The sequence below is a fragment of the Gouania willdenowi genome, chromosome 10, assembly GCF_900634775.1.
Source record: "Gouania willdenowi chromosome 10, fGouWil2.1, whole genome shotgun sequence".
NCBI classification, from domain to species: domain Eukaryota; kingdom Metazoa; phylum Chordata; class Actinopteri; order Blenniiformes; family Gobiesocidae; genus Gouania; species Gouania willdenowi.
In genome coordinates, this window is record NC_041053.1 from 27536681 (window position 1) to 27558455 (window position 21775).

The following is a 21775-nucleotide window of genomic DNA, read 5'->3' on the forward strand; positions in this document are numbered from 1 at the left end:
TTTTGGATGCAACAATCTAGGTTTATTTGTCAGGTTGATAGGGACTGAGGTTTGACCGACAGAAAAATTCTCTCTGCCCAGTCACTCAACACAGTTATTGTATTACTGCAGCCTATGATGCTTTTCCTCATTTTTAAAACATCATTTCAGTTTCTTCTTAAAAAGCTTTGTTAACTTTTATTGTCAGCAAGCAACTGTTGCATCAAGTTAAGACTTTTCTTTTAAATGTCTCAGAATAGAGTTTAAATAATTCATTGCTACAGACTACAGAATGCCACACTGGAGTGAAGCTGTTGTAAATATCTTACACATGGGACAGGGAAATTAAAGAATTAGCCGATTGTGAGAACCCTCACTCTGCTGGTTCATCACATTACAGTCGAGCAGCTGCAGAAATCTGGAAAACAAAACAATTAGCCCAAAATATACAATCTCTTCACAGCATGGAGGCTACAACTCAACTCTTTGGTGTTTCTTCATCACTTTGCCAGACTTAAAACATGCTAAACATGCTTAAAACTGATGGAATTATTCAGAGTTAAAAGTTCAGCCTACAGTGTACAATGTGATGAGGAAACTCCTCTTGTAAATCAAAGCTCCAAAACATTCACAACGATTAAATTCATTCAAGGAGTGTTCGCAGTTTGTCAAGATCAGAGGGCAAACGTGTTCTAGACAACAACCAAACCATTAAAATAAGACTCCAAAAAAAAATAATCACATACAAGAGTTGGTAACAAGCAGCATTAAAGCTTATGATTACCAATTAGTTCACTAAATTATCAAGACACAAAAAAGGAAAGAATAGAATAAACCATAGGTACAGAGGAGAACCTGAAAGCGAGCAGTTAATACACCGTTACCTATTTACAACACAGGTAAGCCGTTTGAACAGGTGTGAAGGATGGTGAACATGCAGTGTTTCAGTGCTCCCTCTAGGCCTTAGCAGTGGAATGAGAGCAGAGCAGAGCAGAGCAGAGAGCTGGGCTGGGAGGACGACAGACCTGCCCTGAAGTCTCTAGATTCACAGATGGAAGCTGTGACTAAATGTCAGCAGCTACAGTAAGTAGTGGATGTGTTTGTCCTGCATGGTCTGTCCTTCTACCAGGGATGGATGTATTAGTAGGAATGAACAGTTGATAACCATTAAGAAGAAGCAATTTAAGAGTCTTATTTTTATTCGTATCTGTAAGCTGCCGTGAGCAGGTGAGGCTAAGCTCTGAGGCGTGTGTTAGCATTAGCACTGCTAATAACGTATGTCTTAACAGAAGCTTCTAATAAAGCAACAAGTTCCCCAAGAAAATCAAGCAAAGCTCTGAGCAACTAGAAGCGCGTACCATTAGTCATGTGACTCGTACAGAAAGCAGGTTACCAGGCAGCGGCATGGGTTAGCGTGCTATAGGCTCTATGCTCGAGGGCGAGTGGTGGTATAGCAGGCGTAGCGGGAGCACTGATTGGTTCACTGGTGTCACATCAGTATGTCCAAGTCGTTGCCGTGGTCGTCCTCCTCCGTCACTCGCAGAGAAAGAACCTCCTCGTTCAGGAAGAGGCCGCTCAGTCGCTCCTTACGGGCCTGACGCTGCTCCTTCAACTGCCGCTTACGAAGCGCCTTCTGCTGGAGCTTCCTCTGCTTGGAGCGTTTCTGAGGAAGGAGAAGTGGAGGAGAGTGAAGCACACAAACGGAATGGGGCGACCGTGGCTCAGGTGGTAGAGGGGTCATCCTGTGATTGAGAGGTTGGGAGCTCGATCCCGGTCTATGTGTGTCGAAGTGGGCAAGACACTGAACCCCAAGTTGCTCCCAGTGGTTGACTAGCGCCTTGCATGGCAGCCCATTGGTGTGTGAATGAGTGGATATGTAAAGCACTTTGTGACTTCTGCTATATAAATAAAACATTACTTACTAATGGTGGCTCATTGTGTTTCCACAAACACCCATTGTGAGAATTCTTACTTTGGAGTCTCGTATGCGTTCTGCAGCAGTGGACAGGTTGCCGTCGCTGTGTGCTCTGCTAATGTTGGTGATACTGCTTCCACTGCAGGCTGAGGCCGTTCCACCTGCAACACATAATCAGTGATTAAAACAGTGTTGTCCCTGTTTTCAAGTATCTTTCCTCTAGGTCTTCATCATCAAACCCAAAGTGTTCCCATGTAAGAGAATTTATTTAATATTTGAATTGTTTACCAAGTGTTTTTGCTGCGTTACTCCTGCCCTGTTTCAAGACCACAAGCAACAACTTTCCTCATGTTAGCCTGCAGGCTAGCTTTGGCTTTGAGAGGGGCGGGAAGTAGGGGAGGGGTACATGGATTAAACAACTCCAAGTTAGTATTAATAACGTGTGTGTGCCTATATATATATATATATATATTTTTTTTTTTTTTTTAATAATTGTTTTTCTTGATTATGTTATTTTGTAATTGTTGGGTGCAATAATCGAAATCGTGAATCAAATTTCAATTAATTGAGCAGCCCTACTTGAAAGCAAGTAAGCATTTGGCATTAACCAGGTTTGAAGACAGGCTGTGGACATCGATTGGAAATTGTATCATCGCTAGGGGTATAACAATTTTTTTTAGCAGCTATTCAATTCGAATCACAATTTGTTGTTGCCGATTTGATTCAAGGACAATATTGGTTTATTTAAAACGATTCCATCCCAAACACTTCGATGACTTTAAATCGATTCAGTAATTTTTTAGCCCAAAATATGATTCAACCAGTGTGACTGTGAAATAAATACATGAATACTTGTAAAGTGCCGGTGAGGTTTAATAGATTGATGTTTCTTGTAAGGGTAAACAAATAAACAAATGTATTCATATTTTATATGAGTAAAGTCCAACCAACACTTCAGTGTTCAATAAAAAAGATACATATTAGGTTTACCTGATTCTTCTGCTTGTTTTTTCAACATAAAAATACCAATATTAATTTTAAAAAAAAATCAAGTGCAACCAAGATCTGCTCAGGTTAAATGAGCAGTGTTTAAACCTGATACAGCTTTTGCAGAGCTAACGCTAATGATTTAATGCTACATGCGCTGCTGCAGTGAACACAGAGACATTCTAAAGGAGTCGCTCACTGTCTGTGTTAAATCCAAAGTGTTTCCACACACTGAACCCCAAAGGTGGATTGATCGCCGGCTTCTCCATTTTGCTATTGTCTGCTGGCGCGCCATCACAGTCAACAGAGTCGGTCGTAACGTCTTATATTAATATTAAAAGCACTTTCAAAAAACATCCATATAAACTCTGCCGTGCTTTAACCCAAAGCACTATTTCCTCGTATCGATACAATCGATTAATAACCTTTTAAAACAATTTTAGATCGATTAATGTCATCCAGAAGGACAACTTGCCAAACACATATCGATGTAGTTGGATCGCAGGAATATAAATCAATTAATGTCTTACCTGCCACAGAGTTAGAAGCCGTGGAGCTGGTGGAGGAGCTGGCTGAGCTGACTAAGCTGGCGTTGCTGCTGCTGACGCCGCCTGTGCTGGCACTACTGTGGCTGCTCCTCTTCCAGCCCTCTCTGGTGCTGCTGGCTCGCTGCCTCGGGCTGTGCTCCCTGATGTAGCTGCGCACCTAATCACAACAAACCGAGGCACAATGTGGGTTAGACAACAAGGTGAGAGTCGAGGGAGGAAAACTAAACTCTCAGTGACGTAATGTGGGCGTGTGTTTGAGTGACGCTCACCTGCTTGAGTTTCTCGTCAGTGAGACAGTTGAGCTCGATGATGAACTCACTGTCAGTGGGAGAGATCTGAGCGCAGGGATCGATGATCTTGATGATGTCCAACTGCTCTCTCAGGCCCATCTCTGTGCTCACCTTGCGACTGAGGTACTCAATGTATTCCACCTGGCACACACACAAGATAGCTTTAATCAGTGAGCAATCAGTTATTCATGATGTAGCCCAGTTTAAATGGTAACAATATCTAATATTTACTTGTTCATCATTGGTCATGGCGCTCCATGGCAGCTCATCCAGGTTACGGTGTGGGTGAGGCTTTGGCTTTCTCTTGGAAAACAAACACGGTGAACTTGGCACACTCGGAATAATGTCGGAAAGAACATCACTACCACTGGCAATGTCGCTTCCTGGCAACTGTGAGAACAGCAAACAAAGACAGGTAGTGATCCATGTTTTTCAAATCCAACAAATATGACAGCTTTATACAATTAACTATAAAAGTCGAGCAGCTGAACTTAATCGCTAGAGCGGACATGTGCTCGCCCGTAAACGGTCGCGTTTTACATTCCTTAGAGTCGCTGTTAGTTTACCAATAAACAGGAAGAGGTTTGTCACCTTTATAATAAGCGTTGACTAGGCCACTGGGAGTGAGGCCCAAGGCCAAGGCAGGCTGACTTGATAATAATATATCATGTTTTTCTGCAGTCAGTGCCTTCTCCTCAACCTTCTCTCTCTGCTCTGTTTCAGGTGTCGTGAAGCTAATGATGGCAGTTCCTGATCTGTGCTCCACAGCTTAACTAGTCTGAGACACACTGATGTTCTCTCTCTCTATCCTGTTCTGTTGGTCCTTCTGTCCACTAACCCCAACCAGTCGACGCAGATGGCTGCCACCTCTGAACCTGGTTCTGCTGGAGATTTCTTCCTGTTAAAAGGGAGTTGTTTCTTCCCACTGTCGCTAAAAGCTTGCTCATGAGGATCTTGTTGGGTTTTTTTCTTTCTTATTATGAATTTGATATTTTGATAAGCTCATTGAGATGACTTTGTTTTAAATTGCACTCTACAAATAAAGTTGAATTGAACTTATGAAGTTTTTAACCTTGCAAAGTTGAGATATACCTTAACTGGTTCATTGACTACATTTAATAAAGCTTGGCAGCCATTCTTAAAATACATGGAAACTTTTAAAATGTGCACCATACCATAATCAGGAAAAAATCAGCCACATCTTAAATGTGATGGTTTAACTGCTGGAAGTCTGCATTCTACTTATTTATTGTGTGTGTTTGTTCTAATGACATTTAAATTGCAAAATTGCATAATTTTGAATGTCTAGTTAATGTACAGCAAATAAAAGATTTATTGTATTTGCTATGTTATTATAAGCTGTCAAAATTATAAATAAAATGCTTGAAATAAAAAGTAAAGCAGCTGAACCTACCTGCCATTCAAACTCACTGTCGGACCAGTCCCAATATGTGCTGATGGAGGAGGAAACGTCACTGCACACGCTTCCTTCAGGAAAAAGATCCAGGGATGCGAGTTCCTGGTCATCCAGGAGAGAGTAGCAGTCGTCCTGATCCCCCACAGACACAGAGGAAAAAAGGTCCTCGCTGCACTCTGAGCTGGCAACACTGGTGCCACAGGAAGTCAGGTTCCATCTGCACAGGATTAAAACTTTAAATATATGTGCTATATGAAAATGTTTATATTCTTCAAGATGTATTGTGTATTATTTAGAAGAAGAAAAAAAAAAAAAACACCATGGAATTCTAAACAAGTGAACATACAGATCAAAAGTAATTTTCTCATTAGCAGAAAACCACTAATCTGCTCTGAGACAAATATATAAATTGCATTTTATAAGCTGGATCCTGAAGTGAAAATAAGCCCCTTACACCTCATAGCCAAAGTGATAAATAGAGGTTCACTGATATATTGGGCCGATATATGGACTTTTTTCAAGATCGACTGATGTTATTATTTTTTTTATTTAGCACTTTAAAGTAGCCATTAAAGGAACAAAGAAAGCACATAAACATCCATTCAGATGTATGAATGTACAACAAAAAAAGTAATAATAATAATAGCATGTGCATGGGAGAGGTAGAAGACAATAGGCTTACAAATAAAAAGCTGATATAATAGGATAAGGATATAATTTATTCTGCCTGATCAAATATCCTTATCCTATTATATCCTTATTGACCAGGCACCCGTGTGGGCAGCTGTAGCCACCACTTGACTGACGGAAGAACCCGGCATTTATATCATGAGTGTTTCAATTATCTTTCATATTCAATGTGCTTTAAAAAAAAGTATATCGGCCTCAAATAGCAGCTTCCGAAATCAGCTTTAGATATCGGCCATCAGCTGAATAAAATAAAATAAAAAAACACAGGCAATGTTAATCCAACCCTGTAATCTATTTTCTGGATGACACAGACACATGCATTGCACAATCAAACGTCTTACCTATTAGAGTGGAAGCGATGAAGAGGATCTGTTCTGTGACAGGATGAGAGCTGACAGCCAAAGTCACTGACATCCAGAGTCCCCACATCACTGAGGTTGGCTCTTTGGGAGAGAAGAGGAAATGGTTCCTCTGGGGCCAAAAACTTCTCATACAGAGATTCAGACATGGCTGGGAGGAGCACCTGCAGATGAGGAAAAAAAAAATCCCAAAACAAATAAACATCGGACAATACCTTTTTAAAATAAAACTTCATAATATTAAACTAACTGGTAAGCATTTAATACATATTTTTTTTTGTCCAGACAGCAATAATCTTTCTCATGGAGACATGTTTGTTAAGTTAATTTGTTCAAATCTGTGTTTACTAATATTTCTGCTATAACAGTAAATGCCCTTTTATTTAAGTATATCCAATGTTTCCATTAGAATTATAAGTCTCACTTACACAATGTTGTAAGAGCCATTTATAGAGCTGAAATGTTGTAATAATAAACAGTTGTAATGTAAACATTTCAACTTGCCTTTTTTACAAAAGTAACTTCTAGTTTTTATTGAAATATTTTAGGTGCTGTTTTGGTTGTTTTTTTCCTAGTGTTGTTCAGACTGTGAGAAAAAAGAAATCCTCTACAAATGGAACATTCAGATTTTATGTCAATATGCCGAATTCGGAATATGTATGAAAATAAGACCAATGGGTATTGACTGACAGGGTTTCTCAATCATGCATTAAACAATAATAATAATAATAATAATAATAATAATAATAATAATAAGCAAGCATTACCTTCATAAATGTACAACTGAGGATACAGTATTTGCAGTGTCAATGGGTTGAGTATTATTTATGCCTCTGACTTCCAACTAAGAGCTTAAAATAAGAAATTAATCAAGTGATTTGATAATATACTGACACATTCACTATAAGACACTCATAAATAGGAAAAAGCAGTGGTGCTAGTTACTACATAATCAAAAATATTGCAATAACCTTCCACTGTCACTAACCACAGTTTAGAGTTTACAAATGACAACAATAACAGCGTTCACTAATGACGACGTAGCACTCAAATAAACTGGATATAGTTGTAAACAAGACGATTCTTTAAACAATAACGAAATTAACCACTAACTAAAGTAATTTACCTGAAGTTATCAAAAGCTATCTTATGCAATTTGGGGGAAATTGTTAAACACGTCACCAAACAACACGGTGCTATCGTTCAACTGGTAACCGTGTTCATTTATGACCTATTGCTGACTGCGATTAAAGTCCGCGATGTTGTAAAAATGAGCTCAGTTGCGCTTAAAAAGACATTATTAAAAGCCAAACGTGGTGAATTAGGCGTCTTGGTTTTCCAATATTAATTAGCTAGTTTCTACTTCAGACACCAGCTCCTGGGTGCATTAAATGAGGCTAATGCTACTAATACGTAGGCTATTAAGAACCACAAGGTTGTCTGTACTGTTTTCCAAGCAGCCAAAGTAGTCACTAAATTACCCGTGTTTGGAAAAACATCTTAACCCTTTTTTAATCATTGGTGTAACTTTACGAGCAGCATGTAGTGCGGTCACCGGTTAAGACGAACACCACTTAAACCGTTACACGGGCTAATGGCTTCAGTTTCAAGCTAAAGCTCACAGGCTCCCCATTACAAACCAATTTTATGCCACAACAGAACCCTATTCTAGTTTGTGAGTATGTTACAGTGTTAATAATGAAGCTATTTATTTTCCAACACCGACCTTTTGTCGTTCAGACCGTAGCGTCTTCTCCCGTTTCCATTTGGCAAACTCTCTCTTCCAGCTGGAATCCTCGTCTATTATCGCGAGATTGGAAAAGAGAAGTCGTGAGTCATGTGACAGGAAATGAAGGTGAGGGCTAGTAAACCGAGCGTCCGCTGAGCTCGGTTTGTATCTGTGTTTTTGATTTTTTTTTTTTATACATTATTTGTAGCAAGATGTCTTGGAGCCAGGCTAAAGACCCCAGCTTTTTGGGAGGGAGAATGCCCTCAGAAATTGAGACAATGGCAAAAAACCTACGAGATGTGGATCAAGAGCTGTTCAGGAAACTACTAAAAGGTAAATAAAAGACTAAAAGTGATCGATTAAGCCTCGAATGGCGTTTATTTATTATTTATTAACAGCAAACTGAATGCAATAAATGTTGTTTGTCAACTCATATTCGTTGTCATTTGATTTAATTATGTTTAAAAAAAAAATTAAAAAAAAATGTTTAAGCTTTTAGATTTTGGATTCGTTTTGGTCAGATTGCATCTCCCAAGGAACTCAGGCACCTAGACCATTATTTATTCACACCACAGTCAGATTATACTTTCACATTTATACAGGACAATGCAGGTGAAGTATCTAAGGACAGAAGAACAAGGACTAGAATGGAGTACATTTTAAATTTGGCCGTGGCTATTAATACAGAAACGTAGTCAGCGCCCCTCATTGGCCAGTTTAGGTGACGTGATAGGTGCACCACGTGACTTAAAGTTCCGTCAGTTTTATTTTAGCTCATATTTATATTTTAGCTACCTCGCTAACCCTTTCATTTTAGCCCTAGCCCAAATCCTAACCCAGGAAATAACCTAAAATGTTTTTTTTTCTTCGTATATGTATTTTTAAAGGTGGAATTTATATTAAATATATATGACTAGGGGTGTGTATTGTCTGGCATCTGGCGATACCATTCGTATCCCAATACATAGGTCACGATACGATACAATATATCCCAATATTAAAGTATAAGGCAATTATTGCAATAAAAAATATATGACTTAAGAAACAACTAATCTGTAAATTTGTACAGCTTAACGAGAACGTTATGTATGAATTATATTTTATTGGCATATTTTACACTCAAAACATTGGCTTTATCATGCCATGAGCCAACAATTTAAAATAAAAAATAACACACAATCTGCCTGTGGCTTTTAAACCAACTTTGACTTTAGTGCAACATGACTTTAGTGCAACTTAACTGAGGTATATGCCTAGAACAACAAATAAATGCAGAAAGTTAGTTCTTTCTTTTTAGATTTTATTGAAAAAACACAAGCTGGTCAACATGGCCAGGTTTCAGTGCACTTCTTTGTGCAGTTACAATGTCTCCTGCAGTGGAAAAGACTTTCCTGGTTAAATAAAGGTAAATATATATATTTTTTTATTTTTCTTCATTAAAAAAAAAATTGATATGATGCATTTAGAATTGATCAGATAATCGCACGACGTAATATTGCCGGATCGATTTTTTTCAACACCCCTATATATGACTATTAGATTTAGACATGGGATGTGTACAAAAATGTATTTATCATTGTGTGTCTAGCTGTGGTCAGCTCATTGGAGGGGAAGGACTGCCGTGAGGTGATGAAGTCAATCGCAGAAAGCAGTGTAGTACCACAAGAGCAGCTCAGTCACATCATCTCTGGGATGCATCGGGTTTTATCTGAAGCAATCCGCATTCCAACGTCCCTGCTTAAACAGGAGGTAAACTGCTGATTAATCAATCCACATCTTCTGTTTATTAGATACATTTGGATTGTTCAACTCTGGTCCTTGAGGGCTGCAATCCTGCATGTCAGCCATCTGTTTTCTCTCACTACAACCAAATAGGGTTTTAATTTGCAGTTATCTTTTCAATATAGTGTGTGTTTGATCAAGGAGACCTCTAAAACATGCAGGACTGTGGCCCTTCAGGAATGGAGATGAATACATTTTTTGCCATAATACATCCTGTTCAGGTTCAGGTCATATTTTTGGACTGTGATACCTGAAATAATGCATGCACTGCACAGTCTGATAATCTAATACCCCAAATGATGTTTGTTTTGGTATGAGTTAGGGCCGGGCGATATAGACCAAAACTCATATCTCAATATTTTTTCTCAAAATGGCGATATATACGATATTAATCTCAATATTTTTAACTCGATAATGTCTTACCAAAAAGATAATTCTGGGTTTAATTTGCTGATGAAAAATGCCACACAAACGTATTTATTAACAAACAGCTGCCCAATATGTGCCACTTTAGTCTTTTTCTTCTCTAAGGGACAGCACATGTGAGTGAGTTCTGCTGTGTGGCTTGTTTAGGAGAGGGTCTGGGTTAGGATGCGTTTAGAAATCCATCTAACTGTGCTTTTCATGCTGTTCTGACAAAAGCAGACACACCTAAAACGATTATTTTTTTTATACTAAATAAGCTATAAAAATATATCTCAGAATTGTTCAAATTGTAAAGGACACTATTTGACTGCACTTTATGAATAATATTAAATTATTGTATGATGTAATTTGTACTGTGTGATTGTATAAATAAAAACAAGTAAAAAAAAAAAAATATATATATATATATATATATATATATATGTCGATATAGGCGATAGTCATTTTCTATATGGACAAAATGAAAACTCGATATATCTTGAATCACAATATTGCCCAGCCCTAGTTTGAAAGTATTAATAAACAAATATATAATAAAACACAACCACAAAAATTGACTTTTATTATCCATTAAGGTTTTGAAAGAAGATCTAAGAGAACTGAGGTAAGAAGCTTTTCACAGATAATTCACTTTTGTGAAAAAACAAAAAACAACAACAACTATACTTATTGTCTTAAGGATACCAGAAGACTTTGTCACAGATTTCTCCAGTGTCGTATTTGGAAGTCGGTAAGTTGAACAATCATGATAATTACTATAAGATAAGACACTTGGTTAATGTTTGGTGTTTTTGGATTCTGTAATAAAACTGCACTTTGTATTTTCAGACGGGCAGGACTAGAAGCAGTAGCATCCCAAAAGGATCCTCACCTCCCAGCTCTGGAAGAATTTAAATGGAGAGTAGATGTTGCTATTTCAACAAGGTGAGGCTGACTTTAGGTTTGACGTATAGACAGAAAAAGCCCTTAGAGCAGACGTCCTTAACCGTCAGGCCTTAGACTGACACCTGCGTGTGGACAATTTAGTACCCAGCCGCAAAGAAGACATTTTGTTTTAAAGATTATTTCTTTTTTTTTTAGTTGTCCCTTCCTTGCACACACTTTTCATTGCCCAGGGAGAGAGCCATATACAAATTAGTGATATAATTATTAACATGTTATTTTTTCCTCACAATTTAATACATATTTCTTCCAAATTAGTCTTGTCATCTCTGTCAGCTGTTAGTCAGATTACCTTTACCGCAGCAAGCCACTAGGGAGCAGTCTCCACATATTTGTATTTCAACCATTGACTGTAAAAAAAATGGACAGAACAACCTCCTCCAAAAGTGAAGCTTTTACTTTTAGAGCTCCCCCTGCTGACTGGCAGCAATATAGGTCATAAACCCCACCTCCTCAATGTTAACAGATGGGATGTGGTTCAAACTCTAAACTTAAAATACTCGTCACATTATTTTTTTCCTAACCTAAACTCTGCTGTGATCATTAGTTATCATCACCCTTCATTGTGTTAAAGTGCTCATTTTTATGTAAAGTTTGTTTTAAATAAGTTATTTCAGGTTGAAATACGGGATTTGACGTCATATTACGATGATTGACAGCCGATGATTGGGCAGTACGCTAAATGGGCGAGGCGTGTTACCAGGGCTCCTCCCGCCCGACCCAGCTGCGCAGACTCTGGCTCCAAATGACGTCAAATTTGCAAGATGGCTGCATCCCTAAGTGCTGTATTTTGGCTTCAAGAACGTTGAGTAGAAAGTATGGAGGACGTCACGTCCATTCTTTTTACAGTCTCGGATTTAAACCAGCTTCCATTATTAATGAGTGTAGTGGAAATTCAGTGTGAAGCTGAGGAAAGAACTACCTCATGTTTGCCAACACCAACCTGCACCTGAAAGACAAGCATGAGGCCAAACTCATCAAAGTCTTTGACCAACTCCTCATCATATTCCCCTAATGTAAGCCCACGAACCCCATAATGTAGGCCTCAACTAAAGGGTCCACATTTTTAAGTATTTTGTTTCTCTGCTGTTTATTTCTGTTGATGTCCTTCAATTACATGCCCAATACAGGTGAGTTTAAACTTTGCTTTGAGAAGTGAGGGAAAAAAAGAGCTTAAAGGTAGGGTTGGTGATTTTCGAAAGCTAGCATAATTTTGAATGTAGCCTCGGCGACGGCTCCGCCTTTACCCCCCTCCCATCTGTGCTCCGTCTCACTCACATGCACGCGCACAGCTGCTGCAGAAGCAGACCTCAGCTCATCGCTTGTATTGTGTAGAAACTTTGTTCTCTCATGTCTTATTCAGCAGTAAGTAAACAATAACCTTTACCATTATATATGGTAAAAAAATGTGATGCGCTTTCAGTGTGAGCTTGTGCATGCGAGAGAACGAGCAGGGAGACATGGTTGGTTTTCAATTGGTCGAAGTTATTACAGGTTTAGAGCTGCTACAGATGACATATTTTCTTCATTCCTTTTTCAGAGCACATAAGATAATTTCTATCAGTACATAAAGACAATTTCAACCAAAAACTTAAAAAGTATATCCGGAGAATATCGCCTACAGTGCTTTAAGAAGATTGGACGACGTTACCTACCAAAGACAAAAGGAGACAAAAATCTCTACTTTTACATGACTACCAAAAAATTTGTGGAGATGGAGTTTGAATAATCAAATACATGTTAGAATCAAACCTAAAAAACACAACCAGCAAAGTACAATTTCCAGGTCAAAATGTGGTACTCCTATATGTCATATGTCAACTGATTGTGCTATTCATGCATGCGTTATGTCTATTATAAAAGGCTTTTCCTTCAATAATAAATAGGTGGAAAAATATTCCTTTGTCATTCGTAAACCTTGTAAGTGAACTGTGTTTGAATTAAACTGGTAACATACAGTAGCAGTGATGGCAAGCAGATGGAAACTTTTCGGGAAGAATGTGCTTGTTAATATCTTCTTGAAGTGATTGAGAATAAATTGAGTGACTACATGGTTACATTTTGTATTTGGTGTGCTTTTCGTCCTCAGCTCCTTAGCCAGAGCCTTGCAGCCCTCTGTTCTGATGCGGATGAAACTCTCAGATGGAAGTGTTCATCAATTTGAGGTACATAATCTAATCTTCCATTATATTGCTTATCCATCATTGCTAATTTGTGCACCTAGAGAAGTAAATAAATTATGCGTCCCCTCTACTTACTTTAGTTTGGTCAGAAAAACTCGTGTTAGACTTAAAGCTGGGGTTTGCAGAATCGCGATGCGCTGCTCAAACACAAGCAGCCGAGCAGCAGCTGATCAGAGCAGACACACTCCGTCCGCACTGCAGATGAATTAGGTCTGTTCTTTCCACCTTAGATCATTTTTAATAAGCTATTTATTCCATCTGTTCTCACTCTTTCTCGCTGACTCGGGGTGGACTGTGTTGACTGAAAGCGGATCTCTCGCAGATCGCTACACACACTCACTCCACGGACAGCGTTCCTCCTGAACATGTTTGTGCCTTTATTCTGTTGCTTCTTCACCTCGGTCTTCCCTTTTCCTCTTGCTTTGCCGTGTAACCGCTGTGCCAAAAGCTGCATTAGAGACTTCAGCTGGAATATAAAGCCATGGGACTGTCCCTACTCTCAGGTCGAGAACGTGCATCCCATTTTGACGAGCAACTCGAGCAGCCAATAGTAACGCTTAAAACTGCTCATGGGATCGCTCTGTTGGTAGAAAGATCTCTGATTGGCTGAAGTCCAGCATCATGCTCCTGTATTTCTAACGCTCATTTACAGAGCAAGGAGAAGAGATTCACTGTCCACTCAGAACACTTTGGATTACAATATGCAATACGATATAATAGGATGATTATGGAGTTTTGACCAAATAAAACCCCAAAAAACTTACATACCCCAGCTTTAAAGCCTTGGCTATCATTGCATTTTAGTTGCTGTTTGCACTACACTTTATACTAATTGATTAATAAATGGCACACAACAAGTTTGATACATGTGTGTGATTTAGTGTATATTTCTTTTACAATTTGAAGACATTGAATCAATAATGATGGACAATGTTATGATAATCGGGTTCATACTCACTATTGACAGGCTTGGCTCCATCTGCTCCTTTAAATATTAGGCTTTGGGTGTCGATGTGGAGATCACCAGATAGGCTTCTTCTGCTGACATGTGGTGCACCAAGTGCAGCATTTACATAATCAGATCAAGAAGATTTACCTGGCATTTCCAGGCATTATCTCAGGCAACACAGCAGGCTTGTCCTTCTCCATCCTGACAGCCTCGTTCTTCTTATGATGAATGCTTGTTTCCTGCAGACATGAGGTCCTTGTGAAAAGGAGGTGGTATTCATCTCAAATAAAAATTTGCAAATTTGTTTTTTTTTTCAACTTCATACCGAAATGCCATTGCACAATGACATAGCCTATTGATAAACTGATTAATATGTTTTTCACAGCTTTAAGACTTAATGCAAACAAAGGCAGAGTGACTAAATCTTTGACTTAAATGCATCACGTTTTGTCAGAAATACAGACTACGCAAAAATTATCTTAAGGAGAAAAAATTAAAACTGGTTTTGTCCAACTATTGTCTAATTTTAGGGTAGAGCTAGGGTCTTGTGATGGCGGGACATGTAAGAATTTCAATGAGTCAGTCAGAGAAAATCTCTGCGTGGGAACTTATGACAATAAATTATAAATAGGTTGTCAAATATTAACACTGGTTGACAATTAGACAGAACGTACTTGATCTGCCAGATTGTAAATAAAAAACATTGGTAAATGCCGACTGAACTGAAGAGATACTACTTTGGGTTTGCAAGCTCAACGCCGTGAGTTCTAGTCCTGTTTGACTGATTTTCTGTAAGTCTAGAAGTAGGCATTAGGTTTAGCCTTAAAGGTGGAGAGAGTAGCAGCCTCCTGTACTGAGACTGGGAGCTGGTTCCAAAGGTGAGGCGCCTCCTGTTCTGCTTCTAGACACACTTGCAACTTCCTGTACACCAGCAAACTGGGAGTGTTCTGCCCAGACGATAGGGCACAGATCATTAAGATATAATGGAGATTGATTATTAAGTTTAATCAGTTACTGCAACATCCTGTACCAAAGAGTAAGAACTATCTATTCTAGATGTAACAAATGCATGGATTAGTTTTTCAATGTCACTCTGGGCCAAGATATTTCTGATTTTTGAGATATTACGGAGGTGGAAGAAGGCTGTCCTTGAGTTTTGAAGTTGATATCAAAGATAACACCTAAGTTATCTTTCACTGTGGTACTGGGTGACGGAGTAATGCCGTCCAGAGATACTATTTGCTCTGATAATTTATCTCGTAAGTATTTTATGACGAAATAAAATCGCTTCAGTTTTGTCCTGATTAAGAAGGAGAAAGTATCAGCTCATCCAGGATGTGATGTCTTTAAGGCAGGCCAGTAGTTTTGATAACTGATGAGTTTAATCTGATTTAATTTACAAATAAAGCTGTGTATCATCCACATATCAATGGAAATGTATATTGTGTTCTCTGAAAATGTTACCTAGTGGAATCATATATAATGTAAAGAGTATTGGTCTTAAAACTGAACCTTGTGGAACTCCATGATTAATTCTGGTGTGTGTTGAGGAGAGATTATTATCATAAACAAAGTGGTTTCTGTCTGATAAATAGTTTTTAAACCAACCATTTAGTATTGGGTTGTGGTCAGTGTTGGCGTTTTCCCTGTCTGTGTTCTGTGGGTTTAGGCTCCTCTCTGGGTTTACAGTCACTTCCTGTCTTTTCGTTATTCATACTGTACTATGGTTTGGACTACATATGAACGTGACCTGGGTTGGATCTGAAAAAATAGGACTTGTGCTGTTCAGCTCGTGTTTAACAGATCAAATATGGGCAAAAAGATCGGATTTGGGTCGCATTTGCCTGCAGTGTGAACGTAGTCACTTTGATCGAGACACCAAGTATAAAATGAATGCTGATGGAATCAATATGACTTTGTTCTTTTGCAGGTTCCTGTTTCCAAGTTTCAGGAGCTCAGATACAACGTGGCTTTGATTCTCAAAGAGATGAACGACCTGGAGAAGAAAAGCATTCTCAAAATCCAAGACTGATGATTTTTTAATAAGTTGATTAGTCTGTGGATTTTTGTATGTCACACAACGTTTTTTAACTCTGTCAATAATGTTGTTTAATTTGAATATGAAATATCAGTGTGAGAACACTTAAACTGCGTTGTAAATAGTTTATATTAATAGTATTCGGTTCAGATGATGTCGGGATATCTGAGACTTACTGTATGTGAGACTTTCATTGTGGCAAAATACAATACAAATTCTTTAAGTCTGAGCATTTTACTTATACTGCTTCTGTAATGTGACACACGGTGCATAACAAAGACTTATTAGCAAAGGTACATTTTCACACAGGATTGTATTCAACACAATTTTGGTGATTTTGAGTAGGAAGACAAAATTTTGTCAAAACTGTTTTTGTTTTTTGTTTGATTTCCAAAAAATAGCTAAAATGTGAAATGAAAGTAATATCTCCTCCTCACATGTTTTTTTCTGTCTTTAAGGGCCACAAACTGTTGTACAACATTCAGTTCACCTTTGTCATTTTTCTTTGTGAAAAACTGATTATGATGCATAATTTCACAACCTAACCTGTACAAGGTATTAGGTAATGTGAGCACCGTTTTTTAAAACTGAACTTGGAAGGAATTATTCTACTGTATCCACAAAGTGCTCACTTTTGTCCTACATATATTAAGACTGAAAAATGTTTAATGTTTAACTTATCTGTCTATCCAAACATACTTTCCCAGCATACACGGGGTGGAAAAAAAAACACAATTTCTTAAGTTTCCCAAACTATGAATACCAATTTCCAACCTAAAATGAGTCTTGGAACAGGTATGGGTTACCAGTTGACAGATTAAACTACCTAACCATTTTTCCAATGAATTGTTCAAAAATAAAATAACATTTAAAAAAGTGTGTTTATTTTAATTTTCATTTAACCTTTACTTAACATGGATACACAGTAACATTGATGCTGTGACATTTAATCATAAACAGGTCCCAGATATAAAGAATGGCAATTAATGCTTATGGGCAAACGCTGTTTTCTAGTGTAAATTCCAGAGCAACAAGCAAAATCCAATTAGACCAACCTGGAACATTATTAGCATTCATATAAACAGTGTCCATCACTTGTTTGGAGCAACATGTAGGTTTAGTATCTCGTTTAAATGAGTTGTAGAACAGAGAGAAGCCAAACTTGAAACTGAACTGATGATGTAATAGTTAAAAAGTTCTGCTCTTGCCCTAAATCTGCAGCCACCATGACAACTATTTTTTAGCAGGCTTTGTGTCCTAATGATTTGAGAATGTTTTTGTGTGAGCATGAAGTCGTTTGCATCTGAATTACTCTGTAACAGATGTCCTTAAATAAAGCCATTAGCGCTGCACGTCTTAAGAGGTATTAAATGTGTGTCCCATTAACATATATATGTCAGTCAGTCTGTTTATACATGTGTGTCAGTCAGTGTGCTGCTCGTGTCTGTGAGTGGGATTGAGTTCACAGGCGAGACTGGCTGACCTAAATTATTAACTAACGCTGTTACTGAGATGGTCACCGATTGACTGATTGACCACTAATCCTCACTCGCTCACGACAAACGCTCTGAAAGCAGCTCTGTGTGGAGGCCACTTATAGCTTTCAGGTAGTGCTAATTATACTGTTTGAACTGTGGTGTTAAAGACATTTGGATGTTGTCCACATTACAGTCTCCTTCTAAATGTAGAGCCGAGTGGAGCCATTAATGTCCTTGTCTATGGCTGGAAGCTACTGATGAGAGACGAGACGATGCATGATTCTTGAGTGCAAATAATCACAACCCAGAGGAGGCCTTTTTTCCACAATGTTGAAGGATGAACTAAGATGTAAATGAAAAGTTCTGTGCATGTAGATATGTGGCATTTCTTTACCTTCATTATTGTTATTCACACATGTTGACCACAGGGGCATGATGGATATTAAAGTCATGTTCTCCCTACAAGTGTTCCCATTTATGTTCAACCACAGCAGATCATGTAATCATTTGCTTTAATTTCTTTTCTTTTCAAACACACTTGCCGTGACCTCCAAAGAACAATTTTAGTTGTAATGAAAATGAGTCTAAAATATCCCGCATTGTTTTTTTCTTTTCTTTTCTCTTTTCAAATGGTTTTGGCATTATTCATTTAGTTTACTTTAGCCTCATTTTTGAAGCAAAAATCTGTTATTTACAACAATGACAAAAGTTGTTGACATAAGATGGCCTATAACTGATGATTTTTACAGATTATTTACCTAATGCAAACCAATGATCAACACTGTAATGTTAATTTATCCACTTGTTTGTTCAGGGTTTCACATTGATTGTGGTAAGATGCCTATTGACATGAATGTGTCCTTATGCAAACACTATTAATGCAACAATAAGTGACACAACGACATGTTGAGCTGTTTGTTACCAAACCCGCTGTTCACTCAGGCTTTGAGAACTCGACATGTGGCCATGTAGGCTTTGCTCCAATTGTGACGCTCAGGCCAACATTCAGAGTGCTAAAAGGCCGAGGGTGACATCAGTGCAGAGAATGATTAAACACTTTGTTGTCAGGTTATGAGCTCGGCACAGTTCCCTCTATGTAACAGCAGAACGTAACCCAGTTTTAGCACATACTAATTACGAGTTCCTCTGTGATCTACTGACTGCTTTGTGCATGTTTTTTTTTCCTTTATCCTCTGTTTCTAACCCCAAAACATTTAATTAATAAATAATAACGAGTATGGGGTTATAGCGGCCTGCATCTAAAATCTGTAAATTACGATACATTGTTTTCATTGGATTCATTTCTTTTTAAATTCATTTTATTCAATTGTAGAACATTTTTATGTATAAGGTTATGCAACCCATTGAATATTAATGATTGAATGGGTCAGTTTTTCTCATACCTGTTGCTGTCTGTTGTTCTCAGTTTGTGTAAAATTACTTGATCAAGCTCTTTCCAACATCCTACACTACAAAATATCATTCATGCTGATACTTCATCGATATCAGCCAACAAGAGACGATATCTGTATCATAATGGAAGAGAAAAAGTTGTATCGAGGCACCCCTAATAATCACAGTAAAGTTTTTTGGTATTTAACAATTGTATATTACAAGACCTATCGTCGCGTTCACGACCAAAGTCACTATTTAACTGAAATTCAATGATTCAAGATTTATGAAGAATATCTAATCTGAGGAGGAAGAACCCCGTAAATACAGTTTTACAGTAAAGATTAAATCATATATAGTCTTCATGAGAAAATCAATATATATATATATATATATATATATATATATATATATATATATATATATATATATATATATATATATATATACAATATATGGTATGTGATATGTGGATTTTTGTAAAACATTACATGTTTGTTACATAATATTGTACAAATGTTACATCATTTACGCTTGGTTAAAAGTTGATAGGAACACGATCATTTTCTGTGAAAATATTTGAATTAATTTGGAGAAATAAGGTGTTGAATGTCAAACTTAAACTTTTCTACCTTTTTTGAGTTACTGCTAGTTATCCTTCATTATCTTACCCTATAAATCAGAGTGAAACTGTGAACATTTTGTATCTGGAAGTGCTTTTCAAACAACCCTTCGGACTATTCAGTAACTTTGAAGTAGCTGGCATATTCAGAAATGTTGGTGACTCCGAAATTAGGTCATCAATAGAAAACTTCATACCGAACACTATCAGAAAAAAAAAAAACCCCAAAAAAAAACAATTTTATGAACATAAACTGCTGCCCACCTCTGAATACTAATAGGTAATTTATAGTTTTGGATTCAAATTCAACTAATACAGATTAAAAAAAAAAGTCGTGACTTATTATTACAGAGTTATGATGATTCCCAGAGGCAGATCAGTTTTGAACCACATACATACCTAAAGTAAATGTCATGTTAATGTTATAAGTACTTTATAACATTACAAGCATATTTTTCAGCTTACATTTTTAGGTAGTGAGGAGGATCAGGTCTTCTTGTAGACCACTTGGGGTTAGTGGGGAAACCCTCCAACATGTAACTGCTGACCTGTGGAGGAGCCAACGCTGACCCTGCTGGCGGTGATGTTTTGTAACAGTTACTCCACATTTACCCAATGAGAACAGCTGGCTTTGGTCACATGACCCAACCTTTACGTAAGGTTTTTTTTTTTTTTTCTTGCAGCAGCGGCTCCGGTGAGAATAACTCCGGAGCTTCCGGGAGCAGAGCATGGCTGTAAGGAGCAGTCAGAACCCGACAGCAGAGCAGCAGCAGACATGCAGCACAGCGGGCTGCAGTGAATGGAGAGCCACGGTGAGAGCATGCTGCACCTTGCAGCGGAGGCTTTCCAGGCAAAGAACTTCGACCTGGCTGCAGACATCTACGAGTGCCAGCTGGCCGCTACCAGGGACCCCGACACTCGCTTAGAGCTGATGGTGAAGCTGGCTGATGCGCTGGCGTTTGGGGAGAAATTCAGCGAAGCTCTGGATGTGTACCGGAGAGCCTCGGAGGTTGGGAGGCTGAGACCTGCTCATCTGAACAACCTCATTGACTACCTGTCCGGGAGCGTTCGCAGGCAGGACAGTGGAGGGGGGGCGGCCCTGGGTACCACCGGCACCCGCTTTGAGAGCTTCTCCTGTCGGATATGCCTGAGCTTTTTGTTCGAGCCCGCAACGCTGCCGTGCGGACACAGCTTCTGTAAGAAGTGTCTGGAGAGGGAGAGGAAGGAGCGGGAGCGGCCGGTGATGTGCAGGGACTGCGGGCGGAGCGGGGATGACTCCTCGGGGCGGGGGTACCGGGTGAACGTGGTGCTTAGTAACCTGTTGGCCAAGTGGTTCCCCAGCCTGCACCAGGCCGGCCTGCTGCGGCGGCAGGGCAACGGGATGTACGCTGAGAGGAGGATGGAGGCAGCGCTGGACAAATACAACCAAGCCATACTGATCGGTAGGACTGCCAATACACCTTCTTTACAATTTTAACATGAGATTTATTTATTTATTTATTTTTTTAAATTTAAAGCTTATTTTGTGTATAAATACTCATTTTAAGAGTCAGTTTTTATTACTTCTCAGAACTGCATGAAAAGCACAGTTAGATGGATTTCTAAATGTGTCCTCCTAACCCAGATCTTCCCCTAAACAAACCACACCAGAGAACTCACTCACACGTGCTGTCCCTTAGAGGAGAAAAAGCCAAAAGTGGCACATATTTGGCAGCTGTTTGTTAACAAATAGGCTTCTGTGGCATTTTTCGTCCTCAAAATATTGAGATATGAGTTTTGGTCGATGTGACCCAGACTTACTTCAAACATGTCAATATCACATATTGTTGCATGTGTGTGTTTATGTGTTGATTTTTTCTTTCAGTGACATGGAATCTGTGAATAACTGCGTTGTAAATGTTTGTAAAGTTGTCATTTATAGGTATTACAGTATGTGTGTCACGCACTGTGCTGCAGAGGTACGCACTGACTCTTTCCTGGCATCATTGCACTGCTCATCATGTGTTGGGTAACACAGTTATGTAGGCTGGGCCAGTGGACCAAACATTG

The 21775-nt window shown here is 38.5% G+C and overlaps 3 protein-coding genes and 1 long non-coding RNA gene across 6 annotated transcripts in view; 2 read left to right on the forward strand and 2 right to left on the reverse strand.

The window, feature by feature from the left end:
• fam199x (family with sequence similarity 199, X-linked) lies at positions 1-8055 on the reverse strand. The gene is made up of 8 exons (XM_028458928.1): positions 7912-8055; positions 6168-6349; positions 5134-5353; positions 3951-4109; positions 3699-3860; positions 3412-3586; positions 1952-2055; positions 1-1642 (listed from the first exon to the last, which is right to left on the reverse strand). Exons 2-8 carry the CDS (start codon positions 6332-6334, stop codon positions 1469-1471), a joined length of 1161 nt encoding a protein of 386 aa, XP_028314729.1. The 5' UTR covers positions 6335-6349; positions 7912-8055; the 3' UTR covers positions 1-1468.
• commd5 (COMM domain containing 5) lies at positions 8015-18166 on the forward strand. 2 transcript variants are annotated; one of them, XM_028458931.1, is made up of 8 exons: positions 8015-8040; positions 8123-8247; positions 9503-9663; positions 10698-10726; positions 10802-10852; positions 10951-11046; positions 13154-13229; positions 16127-18166. In XM_028458931.1, exons 2-8 carry the CDS (start codon positions 8127-8129, stop codon positions 16226-16228), a joined length of 636 nt encoding a protein of 211 aa, XP_028314732.1. In that variant the 5' UTR covers positions 8015-8040; positions 8123-8126; the 3' UTR covers positions 16229-18166. The 2 variants fall into 2 exon arrangements, with proteins under 2 accessions (XP_028314732.1, XP_028314731.1); XM_028458930.1 differs by having other exon boundaries at positions 8031-8247.
• LOC114470637 (uncharacterized) lies at positions 9515-20333 on the reverse strand. 2 transcript variants are annotated; one of them, XR_003674902.1, is made up of 3 exons: positions 20192-20333; positions 14206-14435; positions 9515-9648 (listed from the first exon to the last, which is right to left on the reverse strand). It is a non-coding gene; the product is annotated as an uncharacterized LOC114470637 (long non-coding RNA). The 2 variants fall into 2 exon arrangements; XR_003674901.1 differs by lacking the exon at positions 9515-9648 and adding an exon at positions 10629-12013.
• Positions 20271-21775, forward strand: part of LOC114470634 (LON peptidase N-terminal domain and RING finger protein 3-like) — a 12494-nt gene continuing 10989 nt past the window's right edge. The window contains exons 1-2 of the mRNA XM_028458927.1: positions 20271-20306; positions 20410-21168. Coding sequence (XP_028314728.1) covers positions 20526-21168 — 643 coding nt within the window. The 5' untranslated portion in view covers positions 20271-20306; positions 20410-20525. The remainder of the gene's footprint in view (positions 20307-20409; positions 21169-21775) is intronic.